We start from the raw sequence: 20999 nt of genomic DNA on the forward strand, positions 1-20999 counted from the left end.
TGCTTTTTTAATATAAAAGGAAAGTTGTCTATATATGGCAGAAACCATTCACAATAATGCAATTACCCTTCAATTAAATATAAGATACAATTTTAAAAGGTTTAAAAAAAAGGAAAGGAAGAAAAAAAAAAAAGAATTATGTGGTATCGAGCCTTTGCACATCCAAAAGAATTAACCTGAAAGTATTATCCACATCACTTGGGTTGAATGTCTTTTGAGCAGTATTTTTATCATATGGGCTGAGAAGCAGGCAGGAAAGAGCTCCTTGCCATTCAAGAGAGTAGCTTCATTAAAACAGGACAGCCATCTCTGACTCAGGCTTCTCCAAGGGAAGCAGCACCCATTATTTCTTGGTTTTGACTTAATAAAGTGAGGCTAAAAGATAGCTCATTCCTACTTGCTTTTCTGTTTAGTTTGGGGGTTATTTTATTGAGGGGTGTGGAATGCACCATATTATCTTTGTATCTATTTTCCTTAGTAGCACAAGTCAGGGAATTCATGGGAGAAAGGAGAAGAGCTATTGGGTTTTTCTCCATTCCCGCCCCCTAAGATGAAAGCATTCTTTAATTTTGCATATTTGCTTTATTTTCTGACATGATAGCTGGAAAAATGCTTAGTGAAAGCTTTCTCAGTTCTTGACCATCCCTTCGTAGAGCATCATTTACAGCAAGCACTGAAACCCAACCCAGCTTCCCCTGACTTGTTGCTCAATGAACAATGACCTCTCCTGTCCTCAGATAATGTTACTTCGGGAAATGAAAGTTCTTTTCAGTGATTCTCAAGGTTGGGGGGTTCCCAGGGCCTGCAAGAGTAAAAGTTCTATTATTTGCCTTTTTCATTCTCATCCTCTCACAAGTCTACTAAGGCATTTTCAAGAGGTCACCAAATGTGTGATAGCACAACAGACTGAATGTAAATGCCAGTACGAGAATCCAGCTGTCTTTTCTGAAGTCAGATGTTAAATAGATTTGCAAAAAAAAATTTTTTTGGTTGCACCATGCAGCTTGAGGGACCTTAGTTCCCTAACCAAGGATCAAACCTGTGCTGCTGCAGTGGAAGTACAAAGTCCTAGCCCCTGGACCATCAGGTAAGTCCTTTATGTCTTCATTTTCTTTGGTTGCAAAAATATTTCACATGCCCCCCTTCTCACTACATTTTTTTTTGTTTGAAAAATGCAAATTCACTAAAAAGTTTGAGCACTACTGGTCTAGACAACGAACTCTGGACAAATCTCTTACCAGCTCTGGGCCTCGATCTCCTCCTCTGTCAGTTGGAGGGAATAAACCCTGCCCTTTTTCTCACTAAGACTATGAATATTCAGTGTGAAATCATTTTGTCAACTGTAAATGACCATACAAATATAAATTATGGTCATTATATTATTGATGAAAAAAATATTCTGTTGCTTTTTTAAAGAACGCATTCCAGCATCAATGCTATGGAGCTTTGAGACCAGAACTGCCCAACTGAATGTATTCCTCTGTTAAGCACTAAGGAACAGTCCACTACAAAAGCAATATTCCCACCCTCCACACTGGTGACTTCAGAAAACTGGAGATTTATCCTAAACAGTGCTAACTCCTTGGGATAAGCCACTAGGAGCCTAATAACACCAAAAACTAATTCTTCTAGAAAACATTTACTTTTACCCTAAAGCAGCCTTTATTTTTATGGGGTGTTCCCCTGCTCGGATATGCTAAGATTCGTAGCATTAGCATGTTTTTTGACAGCCTACTAAAATATATTCCCCAGATGAAATTAAATAGTTTTTAAATGTGTCATATTTATTTCCTATATCTAATCTGGAATCTATTCTAAGTATACCTGAACTTCCTGTTGTGCTCTGATTTTATCTCACATGCCCAGATTGAAAATAAAATAAAACTGAAGATAAAATTGGTCATGATATAAGACTTGGAATGATTGACTATCTCATTAACTTCAGCAGGGGCTCAATGTATGGCTCAAACAAGTTCTTACAGAGAGAAGTGCTTACTGAATGTTCACAGTAAGACTTATTTCAAGTTTTTGGCCTTGGAACACCTCTAATAACCTCAAGGATACTGACAAAAGACTGCCCCTATGTGCCTAATCTATTTCATCAATAAAACTCCTTGAAGAGTTTTTATTTATTTATCTTAATATGTCATTACTAACCATTAGAGGTCTTTCTTCTTCATGGCCATCATAAGAGGAGTAGAAATAGTTACTGGACCATTTCTCAGGTTCATCAGAGACTTTTGCAGGTGATGACATCTCAGTCCAAACTGTAAGAAAATCACGCAGGATGGCAGTTACTGGTACATCACAAGGAGAGAAGTACAATGAACTGTAATAATCAAGGCTATACACTTCAATGGTCCAAGAATAATATCTTTTGTAATAAAACTTCCAATTGGGTTATACTAGTTTAGAATTTCTGATATTTCAGAAATATTTACACTTCTTTAACTTTTTAAGATGGTTTCATGTTGGAGTTGGTACAAGTTATTATATTCTTTATTACAGAAAAGTCATCTCTTTCAAAAATTCTTTCTATAGCATTCTTCCTGGTCCCACTTTTATAACACTTATAACATTCTACCTGGTAATATGGTTATTTTGGACTTATCTCTTTTATTATGCAAGGACCATGTGTTACACACTGTGTGTCTCATAAGAACCTGCCTGTAAGAGATGCTTAATTATTAAAATAATTAATAGCATGCATTGAACTCATGAATGAAGCACTTGGATGGGGTGAAGAAGTAACAGAATGTCATCTTGGCCACACTAAACTATGAATGTAACCTTGAGCAAGCCATGTCAACTTTCTCTGACTTGGTTTCCTCATCTGTCAAATGAAAGCAGTGATACTAGTCTTTCTCCTGATGGTTCAGGGGGCCACAGTATAGATGACCTGAGCGAAGTGACCTGTAAATGGAGCTGAAGCTGAGCAAGGTTGTTGTTCCTGTTTCTCCTCAGCTAGTAGAGAAGTCTTCCAGATTGAGGACCATCATGTGTAAGCACTGAGAATCAGGCACTCTGTTGGCCATTTCTTCAGAGAAGTCTATTCTGTTGATCCTGGAGTTGTTAATGTGACCCTCTTGGATGTCTCTGAAGCACCGTTTACTTCCCTGTTATCACACTATCAAGTTGGATTTTCATTGCTTGTTGCATTATCTTTCTACAGTCCTAGCTTTATTGGAATGGCAGCTGAGTGTATCTCAGTTAGACTGTATGCTCAGAGTACTGTAAGATTCCTGGCAATCAGGCTGTTGTTTGTTGAAGTAAACAAATTGTTTTAAATCCCTTTAAATGACCAAATTTGCAAAAGAAAAGAAAATATTCCATTTGCAAATAACTCTTCTCTATTCACTAACCTATAGTGAGTCACGAGTGCATCCCTTGATGCAGTATGTGTTCTATTCACCTCTGTATCCTGTGTAGGAGGGGCTTCCAAACTTAAGCAGGTGCCAGAAAGAATCACATGGAGAATTTGTGACATCACAGCTGGCTGGGTCTCACTCCTAGAGTTTCTGATTCAGAAGGTCCAGGACGGAGCCAAAGTACCTGCCTTCCTGACAAGTTCCCAGGTGATGCTGATGCTACTAGTCCACAGACCACACTGGTCCACAGACCATACACAGACCGCTTGGCAGTGCCCACCAGAGAATCTTGCATATATATACAAGACAGAAGAGCTTTCTAAAAATGGGTTAACTCTGTTTTATTCAGTATAAAGTGAATAGATGGAAAGATTTCTCAAAATAACAATGAGAGAAAACAATTTGCACAACCATGAATCCTCCTTTCGGATAACCATTACACATACCTGTATTTGCTTCTGCCTGAATTGATGTGATGGACTCACCGACCTTCACCATAGTGCTGATATGTTCCAACTCAGGTTCCTCAGTGCCTATAAAAGCTCCCTGTTGCCCTCTGAAATAGTAAATATGTAAAAAGTGAGCTTTCTTACAGTCTAAGAGTAATAAGAAATTTAAAATGGTATTTCTTCCATTGATACCATGTGATAAGAACATAATCTAGGGGCTTCCCTAGTGGCTCAGTGGTAACGAATCCATCTGCCAATGCAGGAGACTTGGGTTTGATCCCTGGTCTGGAAAGATCCCACATGCCTCAGACCAACTAAGCCTGTGCACCACGACTACTGAACTTGTTGTGCTTTACAGCCTGGCAGCTCATGTGCTGCAACTACTGAAGTCTGCATGCCCTAGAGCCCGTACTCCACAACAAGAGAAGCCACCACAATGAGAAACCTGTGCACCGCAACTAGAGAGCAGCCCTTACTCGCTGCAGCTAGAGAAAAGCCTGCATAGCAACAAAGACCCAGCAGAGTCAAAAATAAATAAATTGTAAAAAATATATATATATATAATCTAAGAATCCATTCAAGCAGACCTGACTTTCCCCTGTATTTAAGTCTGTGTGATAATAGCTCATAATACACAGAAGCTTAAATCCTAGGATCCAAGCCAGCATGGAAAAAAATGATTCCCTTCTGAACCCAAGGCAGGTACATTACATAAAATTCCTGTTGTATATTATATTGTATACCCACAATTTGCTAGGAGGTATATCCTAAATGTTCTCACTACAGACACAGGAAAGGATAACTATGTAAGGTGATGGATATGTTAATCAGTTTGACTGTGGTGATTATTTCACTATACACACACACACACACACACACACACACACACACACACATATATATATATTGGAGAAGGAAATGGCAACCCACTCCAGTGTTCTTGCCTGGAGAATCCCAGGGACGGGGAGCCTGGTGGGCTGCCGTCTATGGGGTCGGACAGAGTAGGACATAGCTGCAGTGACTTAGCAGCAGCAGCATACATATATATATATATATATATATATATAAAGAAAAATATAAAGAACAACAAAAAATCACTATTGTTCTATGAACTCTTAACTTTAATGAATTAGGTATATATATATATATACACATACATTATATATACACATACTTATATATAAAGTATATATATACTTGTATACATATACTTGTATATATATATACATATATATACATATACATATACTTGTATATATATATACTTGTATATACTTGTAAATATGTATATATATACTTGTATATATATGTGTATATATACTTGTATATATATGTGTATATATACTTGTATATATATGTGTATATATACTTGTATATATATGTGTATATATACTTGTATATATATGTGTATATACACTTGTATATATATATACTTATATATATGTATATATATGTATACGTATATATATGTACATATATATACGTATACATATATAAGGTATATATGAATGATGATTAAAACCTTAATCTGATTAATACTGTTGAGGTGAATCAGCTACTATTGAGTCAGTACTGTCTGATATCTAAAGACTTCCAGAATATATGACAAAATATTGAGTACTGTGAACCCTGGAAAATAAAGAATTCCACTGTGATTTTAAAATGGTTCTCTTAAATGCAAATCAAAACCACAATGAGGTACCATTTCATGCCAGTCAGAATGGCTGCTATCCAAAAGTCTACAAACAATAAATGCAGGAGAGGGTGTGGAGAAAAGGGAGCCCTCTTATGCTGTTGCTAGGAATGCAAACTAGTTCAGCCACTATGGAGAACAGTGTGGAGACTCCTTAAAAAACTGGAATTAGAACTGCCATATGATCCAGCAATCCCACTGCTGGGCATACACACCGAGGAAACCAGAATGGAAAGAGACACGTGTACCCCAATGTTCATCGCAGCACTGTTTATAATAGCCAGGATATGGAAGCAACCTAGATGTCCATCAGCAGACAAATGGATAAGAAAGCTGTGGTACGTATACACAATGGAATATTACTCAGCCATTAAAAAGAATAACACATTTGAATCAGTTCTAATGAGGTGGATGAAACTGGAGCCTACTATATAGAGTGAAGTAAGCCAGAAAGAAAAACACCAATACAGTATACTAATGCATATATATGGAATTTAGAAGGGTGGTAATGATAACTCTATATGTGAGACAGCAAAAGAGACACAGATGTATAGAACAGTCTTCTGGACTCTGTGGGAGAAGGCGAGGGTGGGATGATCTGAAAGAATAGCATTGAAACATGTATATCATCATATGTGAAACAGATCTCCAGTCCAGGTTCGATGCATGAGACAGGGTGCTCAGGGCTGGTGCACCTTTAACACCAGAGAAACAGTGGGATAATTATTAAGGACTATCAGGCTCCATGCCCAAGGACAGAACTTAGAAAATGATGTGTTTATAGAATTTGATGAGATATTGCTAAAAGGGTAGGTAATTTTTGTCTGATAGTTTAATTACATTGTTTCATGTTACACACAGAAAACAGAAGATTGCAAGAGTGATATTTCTTAAAGAAGAATCACTTACTCGTCATTCTGCTGAGAAGAAAGATGAGTCTTCTCTGTTAACTGATTATGCTGTTCTCGTTTCTTAACTGTGAAATAAAACAAAGCTTACATTTAGAAGCCATGCTTCTTACTTCCTTGAGGACCAATAACCTTCACATGTGCATACACACACACCTCAATCCCATTCTAGTTCACCTTCACAGACTTGAAACAGCCAGAGGGAAGGCCAGTTTGAAACAGCCAGAGGGAAGGCCAGTCTGAATTCAGAATATAGAAAAGGATCAAACCATGCTGTATTTTATTCAAGACATTCAAGTTTATAACTAGCACCCTTCTTAGGCCAACATTACTAGGCACTGATTACTGAGTTCCCACACAGAGCTGCCTCATGAGAAGGACTTAGAATTAACACATTCAGATTGCTTTATCACTGCAAAACTGCTTCCCAGGCATTAGAGCTCATCTTTTACTGCAAAATTCATTTTCTGAAATAATTCAAACAACTCCCTGAATCTTGATCTCCTACTAATGAGTTTAATTATAAATAGTAGAAAGTAAATATTCCTTGTAAAAATTATCACAAATCTGAGACACTGAACTGTTCTTTTACTTCCCGTTCTAGAGAATGCATGCTTGAATTTACCTGTCAAAAGTTCTTGTTGCTTAAACAAAATATTTCTGATTTCTTTTAACCACATCATCTTCATATCTATATTCGAAGCCTGAAGATTTAAAAAGTGAGGGAGGAGAAGACATGTTTTCTTTTTAAAAGGATGCTTTATAATAAAACAAAGGTCATTATTATATTAAACATAATCTATATCCTGAACTATCATATTCTTACCCTAACATTTTGATTCTTAAACTTCCAAGAAGCAAATAAACAGCCATCGGATTAGATGAAATAATAGTCAAGACTAATTTGAAACTACCCTTCAATAATAATGCTTAGTGAAAAGTGAAAGTCACTCAGCCATGTCTGAATCTTTACAACCCCATGGACTATACAGTCCATGGAATTCTCCAGGCAAGAATACTGGAGTGGATAGCCATTCCCTTCTCCAGGGGATCTTCCCAACCCAGGGATCGAACCCAGGTCTCCCCCATTGCAGGTGGATTCTTTACCAGCTGAGCTATCAGGGAAGCCCAATGCTTAGAGAAATGTGAAATATAAATCTCACTTATTCTTTTTTTGTGTGTGTGCAGCAGGGTTTTTAAAATATATAAACGTTTTCATGTTTAATTTTAGTAAAACAAAACAAACATTGTTTCTGAAAAGACAATCTATTGCACAGAATTCCCTGGTGGACTATTGGGTTAGGACTCAGTGCTTTCACTGCTAAGGTCCTGGGTTTGATCTCTGGTTCAGAAACTAAGATTCAACATACTACGCTGTAGTGCAGCCAAAAAAATTAAAGACAATCGCTTGCATAGTTATCTTCATAACTGATGACAGCATGAAAGCTTCCTTAAATATCCTCCCATTACTTACAAGAAAAGTTTGTTAATAGATAAGAAAAATCTTACATCTAAATCAAGCCAAGAGCATATATTTTTATGAATTATCTGTATATTGTCACCCTGCTTATTTAACTTCTATGCAGAGTACATCATGAGAAACTCTGGGCTGGAAGAAGCACAAGCTGGAATCAAGATTGCCAGGAGAAATGTCAATAACCTCAGATATGCAGATAACACCACCCTTATGGCAGAAAGTGAAGAGGAACTAAAAAGCCTCTTGATGAAAGTGAAAGAGGAAAGTGGAAAAGTTGGCTTAAAGCTCAACATTCGGAAAACTAAGATCATGGCATCTGGTCCCCTCACTTCATGGGAAATAGATGGGGAAATAGTGGAAACAGTGTCAGACTTTATTTTTTTTGGGGGGGGGGCTCCAAAATTACTGCAGATAGTGATTGCAGCCATGAAATTAAAAGACGCTTACTCCTTGGAAGAAAAGTTATGAGCAACCTAGATAGCATATTCAAAAGCAGAGATATTACTTTTCCAACAAAGGTCCATCTAGTCAAGGCTATGGTTTTTCCTGTGGTCAGGTATGGATGTGAGAGTTGGACTTTGAAGAAAACTGAGCATGGAAGAGTTGATACTTTTGAACTGTGGTGTTGGAGAAGACGCTTGAGAGTCCCTTGGACTGCAAGGAGATCCAACCAGTCCATCCTAAAGGAGATCGATCCTGGGTGTTCATTGGAAGGACTGATGCTAAAGCTGAAACTCCAATACTTTGACCACCTCATGCGAAGAGTTGACTCATTGGAAAAGACTCTGATGCTGGGAGGGATTGGGGACAGGAGGAGAAGGGGACGACAGAGGATGAGATGGCTGGATGGCATCACCGACTTGATGGACATGAGTCTGAGTGAACTCTGGGAGTTGGTGATAGACAGGGAAGCCTGGCATGCTACAATTCATGGGGTCGCAAAGAGTCAGACACGACTAAGTGACTGAACTGAATTGAACTGACTGAAGACAGAGTTAAAACAAAGAAAACACACCAAGCATTGTCAACAGGTAACAAGTCATGATACAAATACTTTTTGAAATGGCTCTTAAAATGTTCTAATTTCTCTCCTCTTCCCTGAAACAGGTTGAACATTATAGCATGTGTGGCCAGGGCTTTAACCACATTCTTTAGAAACAGCAACCTGATCTGAACCATCATATCACCTTGTCTCATAATCAGGTCCTCTCTGAATGCTGAGCACAAGAGGAACTCAGCACTGTTATCAATCTGTAACTCTAGAAATTTGATGGAGACAGAAAAGCACCAGCCAAGCTCTTGGCTTCCAGCTCTTATTCATAAGTCTCCTGATGTAGCAGTGAAAACTTAAAGCCATATAAAGCATCACAGACACATCTCAAGTTAAAGAAAACTTTGGCCAACAGAAGTAACTGTGCATCAACAGATCAATGGATTTAAAAGGCAGTATATATATACACACACACACACACATAATGGAATACTACTCAGTCATAAAGAGGAATGAAATTTTGCCATTTTCAACAATAGGACGGACTTGGTGGGTATTATATTAAGTGAAATAAGTCAGAGAAAGACAAATATGATTGCTATCATGTATATGATATCACTTGTATATGGAATCCAAAAAATAAAACAAACTAGTGAATATAACAAAAAAGAAGCAGATTCACAGATACAGAGAACAAACTAGTGGTTACCAGTTGGGAGAAGGAAGTGTAGAGGGGCAATGTGGGGGTAGGGAATTAAGAGCTACAAACTATTAGGTATAAAATAAACTACAAAGATTTATTGAATCACTTGAGGAGTATATCCAATATTTTATAATAACTATAAATAGAAAATAATCTTTAAAAATTATGAATCACTATATTGTATACCTATAACATATAATATTGTACACCAACTATACTTAAATGAAAGAATCAAAGAAAATTTGCTAACTGATAACATGTTTAACTATATCACAAAGAATAATTATCAAATAATATTTAGGTGACCTACAGGAAAGGACTGAGAATTTCTGTAAGGTAACCAAAATTATTTTTGTTTGCAAATTCAGACTTTTGTATCTTAAGCAGGTAGAGTTTCTAGAACAATTCTTAAATGACCCACCTGGACAATATAAACTTCTTCCTTTCCAGCATTCCAGATTTCAAACTTGCGGTTGTCTCCTTTTACGTATTCAGTGATTCCAAGTTCATCCATCTACAATATATGTCATGATTTTTATGAGCATTTTATTCTGAAAATGAAATTACATTAAACCTACTCCCATCATACCCATCATATTCTAAACAAAACAGAATTTCTCATTTGTGCAAAATATACTTTTACATTCAAAGAATATGATGAACATAATCACAGACCTGAGTATTTGTATGTTTTCACTGAACTATGCACTTTTAGTACAGACTACACGCTCCATTCCAGTGACTGAAACAAATGTTATAAATTTGAACATACAAGTAGTCCATCTAAGATTGAATTGTTATAAATTAACAGTATACTATAAAAACAAATTTTGTCAAACACAGAAGTAAAAGTAGTTAAATATCAGTGAACAAAGTCATCCAAAACTAATTTAAATGGTTTATTTTTAATAATCATAGGCCAGATAAGTTAATCTCATAAATTATTACTTATGTCTATAGAAGTCCTACATGTTATAGACATCCAATTTACAGGTCAGGCAGGAACCAGTCAGCTACACAAAAATCCTCTCTATTTCCACCAATCTCTCAGCCTCTCTGGAAAATAATCTGTCATGGGAGAGTGATGTCTTCTTGTAGCCAGTGAAATTTTGACATGCAATAGTCCTTCCTTACCATAGTTTTTCTTCTCTTTCACATGATTGTGCAAAGCACAAACTTCTCCATTTTCTTTTATCCTGTGCTGCTAGTAGCTTGGTTAATTCCATTTTGAGCAATTTCACTCCCTTGTACACATTCTCTTCCAGTCTCCTTCTGCCTTCTATTCTTTCAATTCTTGCCTAATTATCTAAAGGAATATCTCACGCTCTGTTCCATTTACATGTGTCCCAAATGATCCTAATTAGAGCTGATAAGCATTAAGAGTAGTTCTTAGTGAGATCCCCATATCAAGAAAAAGAAAAGGGATTATACTTAGAAATGAAAAAGCCTGTGACATCTACCCTGAATGTACTCAGAAGTTACTTTCGGAATGTCCAAAAGTCATCTTTATATTCCTACTCAACCACTCTAACTAAACTACTTTTGTTCAAACATCAGGTTTTAAGATAAATAATAATCTCATATTCAAGCTCTATTTAAACTGATTTTGTTTCAATACATGGTTTTGTCCTAACAGCATGATAAGATGGAAAGCCCATGAGCTAGCTAAGTGTCTGGGTGCAAGTTGCCTAATCTTTCTGAACTTCTGTTGACTATAAAATAGGAAGAGTACCTATATCATAGAGCTGATAGAAGGATTCTATAGCATGAATTAAAGGCTTAGATAACAAGATGAGTTTTTTAAAGTATGAGTTTGCTTTCTCAGCTTTTCCTTATTTGAATAGCAACAGTTTCGCTATTTTTCACTGCCTACATAGAGCACAGCATTACAGATTAAATAAATCTTTTGAGTTACTCTGGAAATCTAACAATTATCTCTATCAAACTATATTGTTCTTGCTGTTGCTGTTTAGTAGATAAGTTGTGCCCAACTCTTTCGTGACCCTATGGACTGTAGCATGCCAGGCTCCTCTGTCCATGGCATTTCCCAGGCAAGAATACTGGAATGGGCTGACATTTCCTTCTCCAATATTGTTCTTAGTTCGAAGCAATTCACTACAAATGATCCACTGTAATACAATCTATTTGTAATTCATGGATTGTCCATATTTTCTCAAATAATAAAATATAAAGATTTTATTGAAAGGTTTTTAAGAATTGAGGCAGAGTTAAAGTTCTAACTATCAGTCATATGATATACTATGTAATAAATAATATATATATATAAAACAAAAGAACAAAGCTGATTCTATAGTTATACCATAACTGTGATCTCTGCCTCATCTTTCACATTTTCATTGATGATTTCTGACAGCTGTTGAATTTATTTTCTTTACTTCAAAGCATTTTATCTGAAGACATGTTGCTGCATCAAGTACTCAGGGCCCCAACTTTTAAACTAATTTTCTGTCTTCAGGGCAGTACAATGATGTCAACTACCTTGTTAAAGTCTCCCAGTGGGTCAAGAACTCTGGGATTATAACCAATAACTACCTATTTTAAGACTTTTATATATGTATCTGGGATACAAAATAGTTACCTCTTGAGTTAGTATTATTTAAAAATTTATCTTCATATTAACAAAACAAAAAATGCAGCAAGGCTGAACTGCCATGAGACAATTACAAACAAGGTATTGGGTATAAAAGTGTAACATAATTGTATCTTGAAAACAGTTTCTGGGATCAAAAAAGAAAGAAAATGAGGATTATATCAGAATACAATTTATAAAAATTGGCAATAAATGCTGAAGAAGGTGTGGAGAAAAGGGAACCCTCTTACACTGTTGGTGGGAACGCAAACTAGTACAGCCACTATGGAGAACATGTGGAGATTCCTTAAAAAACTGGAAATAGAACTGTCATACGACCCAGCAATCCCAGTGCTGGGCATACACACTGAGGAAACCAGAATTGAAAGAGACACGTGTACCCCAATGTTCATCGCAGCACTGTTTATAATAGCCAGGACATAGAAGCAACCTAGATGTCCATCAGCAGACGAATGGATAAGAAAGCTGTGCTACATATACACAATGGAGTATTACTCAGCCATTTAAAAGAATACATTTGAATCAGTTCTAATGAGGTGGATGAAACTGGAGCCTATTATACAGAGTGAAGTAAGCCAGAAAGAAAAACAGCAATACAGTATACTAACGCATATATATGGAATTTAGAAGGGTGGTAATGATAACTCTATATGTGAGACAGCAAAAGAGACACAGATGTGTAGAACAGTCTTTTGGACTCTGTGTGAGGGGGTAAGGGTGGGATGATTTGGGAGAATGGCATTGAAACATGTATAATATCATATGTGAAATGAATCACCAGTCCAGGTTCAATACATGATACAGGATGCTTGGGGCTGGTGCACTGGGATGACCCAGAGGGATGGTACGGGGAGGGAGGTGGGAGGGGGGTTCAGAATGGGGAACACGTGTACACCCGTGGTGGATTCATGTTGATGTATGGCAAAACCAATACAATAAAGTAACTAGCCTCCAATTAAAATAAATAAATTTATATTTAAAAAACTAAATGAGCACAGAACATTAGTATGTATTTAAAAAGAACACACAAACTGAAGGATGTACATCAAATAAATTAGAATGGTTGCTACAGGGATAGAGAGGAGATTAAGTGCAGAGGATAGAGATAAAAAAGAATGAAGGAATGAAATAAACAAGCAAGAACAAGACCTGCCAGCATGGCACAGGGGTTATGATCATGGAGTTTGAGGCCATCTGCCTGGGTGTGAATCTATGCCCTTGGATGAATTATTCACTTCTCTGGAACTTGGCTTGCCTATCCTCAAATGGGGTTGATAATAATTCCTACTTCATGTAAAGTTGCTATGTAGATTAAATGAATTAACATTGATAACATTTAAACAGCTCCTAGCAAAATAGCATGATGCATATATTTGTTAAACTTAAAAACACAGATGAAAATAATAAACGCATGAACTGAGGAATCTGAAGAACTCAAATGTCTCCATTTGACTAACTGTGACTTTAGGGCCTTTTCTTTGCACAGGAGCTGTCAACTTAAAATATAGCACACAGTCATCATATAGCTGTCAGGCCATGAAATTCCAGCTTGATATGATGAAGTCAAGGCAACAGTTCCTTGAAAGTGCTTCCACATTGATCCTCTACCAAGGAGAAGATTCTGAAACCAGGAATCCAAACTCTTAAGTAACATACCGACTAGTCCTACCAGCAATTATTTAATTCCAGAATCTCATGTAAGCAAGAGGAAGTAAGCATAGTGAGGCTTATAAGAAATAGCTTAATTTCGATCTTTCTCTGTGAGCAACATCACCATTTTCCTAATAATACTGGTCTCAATCCTTGCAGGCATCAGTGACTAATGTCTTTTATTAAGGACACTAGGCATTACTGTGGAATCAAAGAAAAAACAGGCTGATTTTTTCCTTCCAATGTCAGGTATTATTTATTTTCTGTATCTAGTAAGTCAACAAGCCTGCCTGTTTACCTACCATGGAAATGTTTCTTGCATCTATCCCACCCTCTGTTTCCATGGTAACCACTGTTGTTTGCATTCTCATGAATTGGTTACCACATACCAATCCATCCTCACTCTGATGTACTTTAGAAATACTAAACTACTTTGTTAGTGTGCCCAATTTGTGATAAATTAAAAGTAAAAAAGAGAGAGAAAAAAAGTAAAAAAAAAGAAAAATCAATACAAGCCAGAAATAGTCCATTAGGTAGTAACTAGGTCACTCTACAAATAAAAAGTGAATCAAATGGATTTGGGTCCAACTAGTCTATGAAGATAAAGTATGTTCCCTGGGAATAGATATACAGATAGCAGGAAACCTGAACCCTATTTGATGTCGATTACAAACTCCTGATTCTCAACCAAAGTTTATTAGAGACATGAAAGACCCTTGGAGATTTAGGGGCTTGGAGATGGGTGGCTAATATCAAAAGAGCAACAGGGCATTTGTTATAAAAACAGTGAGAGTTTTGAAGAGCCATTGCTGTGGGTTCAGCAGGGAAAGTAGACCATAGAAAAAGGTCAGAGACCTAACTGTGGTTAGGAATCCCATCAGGAACAGCATAGGGTTGTTGGCATCTGGGAAGAATCAAAAGCAGGGCCTGCTTCTCAGGGGGCCTCCTGACACAAAGCCCTCAGGACATATGGCCCATCCTGTTTATTACCACTACTGGATATCTCATCAATTCTCAACTTGCTAACAACCAAGAAACAACAGGCTCATGAGAAATAACCAAAATGATAGTGGCTGGGAAGTTGAGGGTAATAATTTTCTCCATTTTCCAAATTTTCTTTTCTTTTCTTTTTTTTGGTCACGCTGCACAGCATGCAGTATCTTCCTTGACCAGGGATCTAACCTCTGCCCCTCCCAGTGGGAGCTCAGAGTCTTAACCACTGCACCATCATGGAAGTCCCCAAATTTTCTTTAACAAATGCTATATTGCTTTTACAATGTAGAGCTTGAAAGATAAAATTAATTAGGTGTGAAAAAAATCAAATTTGCCAATTATAGACTCCTGTGGATTGGAAGTTCCTCTTCTCAAATGTCAAAACCATCTGGGAATGTCACTGAATTGCCAGTAACTTCCTCACATAATACTGCTCTCATTTGAATACCAAACTAACTGTAGGACAGAATGGTGGTTTGGGTTATGGGAGAGAAGAAAGCAATTTCTAAGGATCAGACAGGACAGGTGTGGGCAAGATTCAGCAATAGGTGGCTTTGGAACACCCAGGAATAGAGGGGATGGAGGACGGATATGATGGGAATATGCTAGACATAAAAGTGATCTGGTAGTCCAGTGGTTAAGACTCTGTGCTTCCAGTGCAAGGGGGGCACAGATTCAATCCCTGGTTGGGGAACTAAGCTGAGTGGCGAGGCCAAGAAAAACAAAAACAACAAAAAATGGTGATCCATTTTTTAATTACACTGATAAAAAAAGGAAAAAACTCTTTCCTCTTTGACTCTCCTGTATGATAAAAAGTCCTTGCTACCAAGGACCAAGAACTCCACCTGGTGTCATTGGTAAGACAGGGCAAATGGGGGAGCCTGGGTCTCTTCCTGTAATTTCAAACTGCACCAGACAGGACACTAGGGCGCCCCCTTGAGGAATGCCTGGGACTGAAGTGAGCGAGGAAGAGAAGACTACATTCTGTCCTTTCTGGCTCTCACTTCAGGCAGACAAGTTCTGCTTCACCTGACATCTCTATATGACTCCTACTTAAGTTTTCATGGGTGAGAGCTTGAGAAATGAGTAGAGAAGGGGGTCAAAGGGTACAAACTTCCAGTTGTAAATTAAATAAACCCCAGGGATGTAATGTATAGCATGGTAACTATGGTGACCATGATTAATAATACTGTACTTCATATTTGAAACTTGCTAAGAGAGTAGATCTTAAAAGTCATCACAAGAAAAAAATGTTTTTAACTGTGTGGTGATGGATGTTATTTGTGGCAATCATTTCACAATATGTACAAATATTGACTCATTACACTATATACCTGAAACAAATATGTTATAGGCTAATTATATTTCAGTTTAAAACAAAAGATTTTGTTTAGAAAAAAATATACAAATGTGTGTGACTAAAGTATAAAACCCAGTCATCTGAACTAAAATAGTACACAAATATGAATACAATATATGCATACAGGAGAAACTATTACATTATACAATTCAAAAGGTCTTACTTTCAAACAGTGCTTAAAACTGTATGATGGGTATCGATCACCACCTTCTCCACTTTCAACACGCCTTTTACAAAATATGATGGCTTTTTCGTACAGGAAAAGGTGCCGCTGCATTGGTTTGAATCTAGCAAAATCCTTCATCTTTGTAGTACCTTTCTTGTGTCCAATCCAAACACTGAACGCACCCTGCATTATCATCTTACCCAGCTCATTTAAGTTTCCCTGGAACAGAAAACCTCAGCTCATTAGTACAGGGCAGAAGGGCATTCAGATCTCTGACAGCATCATTACAGTGTTTAGCTTGAGCTACTAAAACCCTGAAGCATAATTTATAGTTTTAAAAGTTTCATTCATCATAACTTTTCACATGAAAACATGCCATGTGTCAGCCAGTTACAAAATGACTGTGGGACTGGGAGATAGAAGAAATCTCCTTTTCCCCGGCTTCATGTCTCCATGTGGAGGTATTTCAGCTGGGCCAACTCTCCACATGGCTTCCTCAGTCCTGCCTGGTGAGTGAGCTCTTCTAGTCCAAGTTTTCCCACGGGGTGGAGCTAACTCCTAAAGATTTGATCTCTTTCTTCCATCTCTCTATCTTGGACCTGGGCAAAGAGCACTTCTGAGACCATATGTCTCCTTAGAATAGACCCAAACATCCCATCACGTGGGATCTCCCAAGGTCTGCACTTGGGGGTAGGCCTTGTTAGGGACAAGGGGAATATCATAAATCCATCTGGCTGCTGATCTGAAGCCAATTTTCCACTTAGCATCATAAGTAATAATGCTGACATTTAGATCCTTCATTTGTCTGCCTCTTACGTCTTATTTCTCAGTTGTTCCAGGAGAGGAAGAGATGTTAACATGTTTACCCTGTAAAACTGCAACAATCATGAAGATCTACTTACGATATAGCCATTTATTGCAGTCTGATGCATTAAGTCATTAACTGACTTCAGTAAATCCAGCATTGTGTCAAGTGCCTCCTTTAATTCTACAGATCCGACACAGTCTTTGCTATATTTTAATAGCTCCTGTAATTAGAAGTCAAGAGTTAAACTTAATATTAGGCAGATATTAATAGCTGGAGAAAATGAATATATTTTTCGCTAACATGCTTTCAAGGAGGAATCCAAAGATAATGGCACTTTTTTGAGTAATTTCTTTCACATGCTATTTGTCACATTAATATTATATTTAATAACAATGTCAAAACTGGGGAAGAAATGGAATAGTGACTAAACAGTAGAAAGTAAAGAACATTCAATACTTCTGGGGCTGGCAAACAATAGCTATTAGGATACACTAGAGATTCGTTTTTAAAACAATTACACATCTTTTTGGTCCTCCATGTAGAGCAATTAATTTTATTCACCATGTTTACACCATAGAATATTGTGAAAAGACATTTTAAAACAATGTTATATTTATATCTAACATGACATTTTAGGAATCCTTTCACATTACTCAGGGATATGCTATCTTTATTTTTCACTGAGAAGGCTCATAGGAAATACAGTCTCAAAACTGTAAGAAGTATTGTTTAGTTCCACTTAACAACAGTAAACGTTCTGCAGTCAATCTTGTCCATATATCAATGTAACTTGTATGGACACTTAAACAGCTAAAAGCATAGATTCTACTGCTATATCTAGCCCTCCCAGTCAGGGAGCCTACCTATTTCTAGTGCTTCCTTTTTAATGGTTTTGCTACATCTGACCCAAAAAAGTAAGTAAAGAAAGAAAGAAATGCTTCATGTAATTACCTTCAATAGTAACTGGTATTTAGTGATACGTTGCACTGGTTTCAGTAAATAGGAATCTAGACCAAGTCTGTGTTTTAATTTTCTTTGACATTCCTGTCATTAAAACAGAATTATTAATAAGTTTAAATTAAGACATTTGCCTATGAAAATGCCAAATGTTCACTGATTAGACCCAATACATGGATGTTTCTTACATCTCAAGGAAAATTTACCAGAAAGATTGCTGTCCTATATGGTATGGAAATTTTAAGAGGCAGTATATCTGGAAAACTACAGTGAACATTATTTCAAGGATTGGAGAGAGAAAAAATCCCCAAATTTCAAAGACAAAAAAAATTATGTATAAATTCACAATCATGTGGAATGCTTAAAAAGTCAGAGAGCAATGAATGATCCTATGTTAACATGACCAGAAAGTTCTTTAGAGTATCCAAGAAAACTAACAAAAGGCTCAGTTCCACAGGACAAGACCCAGAAAAGAAATAGGTTACACTGAATATAAATCAGACTGGGTATGAGAAGAGTTTCCTAAATGTCACAAGAAAAATATAGCCCTTATCAACTAGTGCTATATTTCATCTGATTACTGGCTTGCTGCCACTATAAATATAGAAGACATGACTTTGGGTCCTGGGAACATTGTAGAGTCCATATTTAGGGCAAAATGAAGCTATTTAGGATGAAATGTGCATATAGGAAGTGCAGAACACAAAGGGAATGGGAGAGGATATACCTACATAAGGTTCAGGACCCTCCTCTATATATGGGTAAAATTCAATATATCTAGTTCAATTATCAATTTATGGTTAAAAATGGTGAACTGATACATGTATTTGGCTCTTCTCACTCATGAAATACAACTAACATGATGGAAACACTTTTACAAGGCAAAACCTAAAGTTAAAAGCTGAGAGAGGGGAAAACATCTACAAAATTTGGAAACTGGAAAAGGGCAAACCCAAGGAATAACTCAATTTATGTTCAAGAACATCTTTCCGCCTCCTCCAAGAATGCCTTCCTCTTCCTCCTCTGAAAGTTGGAGATTAAGGTGGGGTTTTAAAAAAAGATGGTTGTATAAGAAGTAATTTTAAATGCTTGTTTAAGGGGCAGTCCTAAGATGGCAGAGGAATAGGATGGGGAGACCATTTTCTCCAACACAAATTCATAAAAAAAAAAATTTGAACGCTGAGCAAATTTCACAAAACAACTTCTGAATGCTGGCAGAGGACATCAGGCACCCAGAAAGGCAGCCCATTGTCTTCGAAAGGAGGTAGGACAAAATATAAAAGATAAAAAGAGAGACAAAAGAGGTAGGGATGGAGATCCGTCCCGGGAAGGGAATCTTAAAAAAGAGAGAAGTTTCCAAACACCAGGAAACACTCTCACCGGCGGGTCTATGGCGAGTCTTGGAATCTCAGAGGGCAACATAACTGGGAGGAAAGATAAATAAATAAGTAATCAAAACCCACAGATTATATGGCTAACAGCAACTCCCAGCAGAGAAGCAGCCCAGACGCTCACATCTGCCACTAGCAAGCAGGGGCTGGACAGGGAGGCACGGGCTGCACTGCTTAGGGTAAGGACTGGGCCTGAATGCCCTGAGGGCAATCTGAGGGAACTAATTTGAGATAGCAATCCACACTGTGGGATAGCTATCCCACGAAAAGCCCCAACCTAAGACACTGCCAGGCCCACTCACAGAACAAAGGACTGAGCACAGCTAGCCAGCTGCAGACCAGCCTATCCCCTTGCCGGAGACAGGCAGATGAGGGCAGCCAGAGCTGGAAGGGGGCAATTGTGGCCTGGGAGAGGCATCCTCTACCAAACTGCAAGCAAGCTTTGTTGCTAACCAAGACTTCTTGGGATTCTGGACGATTGACATCCACCAGGAGGGTCGCAGCCAGAGATCAGCTCCCCAGAAGAGACACACGGCACACCTGAGAAGGCACACCCATTATACACCCAGAAAACTGAGTGGAGGGACAGGGGAGGGAATACACCCTCCAACTGGGGGTGACTGCACTCGGCAAGCACCTGGTCACCTAAGCTGCTCGGACCTGGGAAGGGCACAGAACGCAGGCCCAACCAAGTTTGTACCTTTGTGGAGTACCCAAGAACCTGAACCTGAGCAGCTTAGACGTGGGAAGTACATGCAACCCAGGGCCCATGTCAGAGAGTTCCCGGCAGAGTAACCTAAAGCCTGAGAAGTGTAGACTGGGAAAGCCCACACGCTGTGAGTGGGGGCTAACCCAGTGCTGCTGAAACACTGTGAGCACTCCCCACACACTCCAGTGATATTTGTTTGCAGTGTTCCTCCCTCCTCACAGCACGACTGAACAAGTGAGCCTAAAAAAGTGACCACCACTGCCCCCTTGTGTCTGGGTGGAAATTAGACACTGAAAAGACCAGCAAACAGAAGAAGCTAAAATAAACAGGGAACCACTTTGGAAGTGAGAGATGCAATACATTAAAACCCTGCAGTTAGCAATGACTACATAGGGAGGGTCTATACATCTTGAGAGTATAACCCAGATCAAGGAACTATCAGAAAATGTACTGACCCCACACTGTCCACACCACCACCAGAGAAAGTCCTAGATATATTTTTATTATTATAATTTTCTTGGGGCTGGTGCACTGGGATGACCCAGAGAGATGGTATGGGGAGGTAGGGGGAGGGGTTTCAGGATTGGGAACACGTGTACACTCATGCCAGATTCATTTTTGATGTATGGCAAAACCAATACAATACTGTAAAGGAAAAAAAAATTAAAAAATTATTTTTTTACTTTAACGTCCTCTATTACTCCTTTAATTTTCATTTTTATAACCTACTATTACTTCGCAAAAAAAGACCCTATTTTTAAAGCA

At 37.8% G+C, this 20999-nt stretch overlaps 1 protein-coding gene across 2 annotated transcripts in view; it reads right to left on the reverse strand.

Annotated features, from left to right (window-relative positions):
- Window positions 1-289: 289 nt before the first annotated feature.
- MCF2 (MCF.2 cell line derived transforming sequence) overlaps window positions 290-20999 on the reverse strand; it is a 77704-nt gene continuing 56994 nt past the window's right edge. For both annotated transcript variants that reach the window (XM_068962350.1, XM_068962349.1), the window contains 9 exons: window positions 18129-18221; window positions 17272-17397; window positions 16367-16588; window positions 10011-10103; window positions 7044-7122; window positions 6420-6486; window positions 3815-3924; window positions 2158-2267; window positions 290-322 (listed from right to left, as the gene is read on the reverse strand). In XM_068962350.1, the coding sequence (XP_068818451.1) occupies window positions 290-322; window positions 2158-2267; window positions 3815-3924; window positions 6420-6486; window positions 7044-7122; window positions 10011-10103; window positions 16367-16588; window positions 17272-17397; window positions 18129-18221 (933 nt within the window). The remainder of the gene's footprint in view (window positions 323-2157; window positions 2268-3814; window positions 3925-6419; window positions 6487-7043; window positions 7123-10010; window positions 10104-16366; window positions 16589-17271; window positions 17398-18128; window positions 18222-20999) is intronic.

The sequence above is a fragment of the Capricornis sumatraensis genome, chromosome X (genome assembly GCF_032405125.1).
Source record: "Capricornis sumatraensis isolate serow.1 chromosome X, serow.2, whole genome shotgun sequence".
Lineage (NCBI taxonomy): Eukaryota > Metazoa > Chordata > Mammalia > Artiodactyla > Bovidae > Capricornis > Capricornis sumatraensis.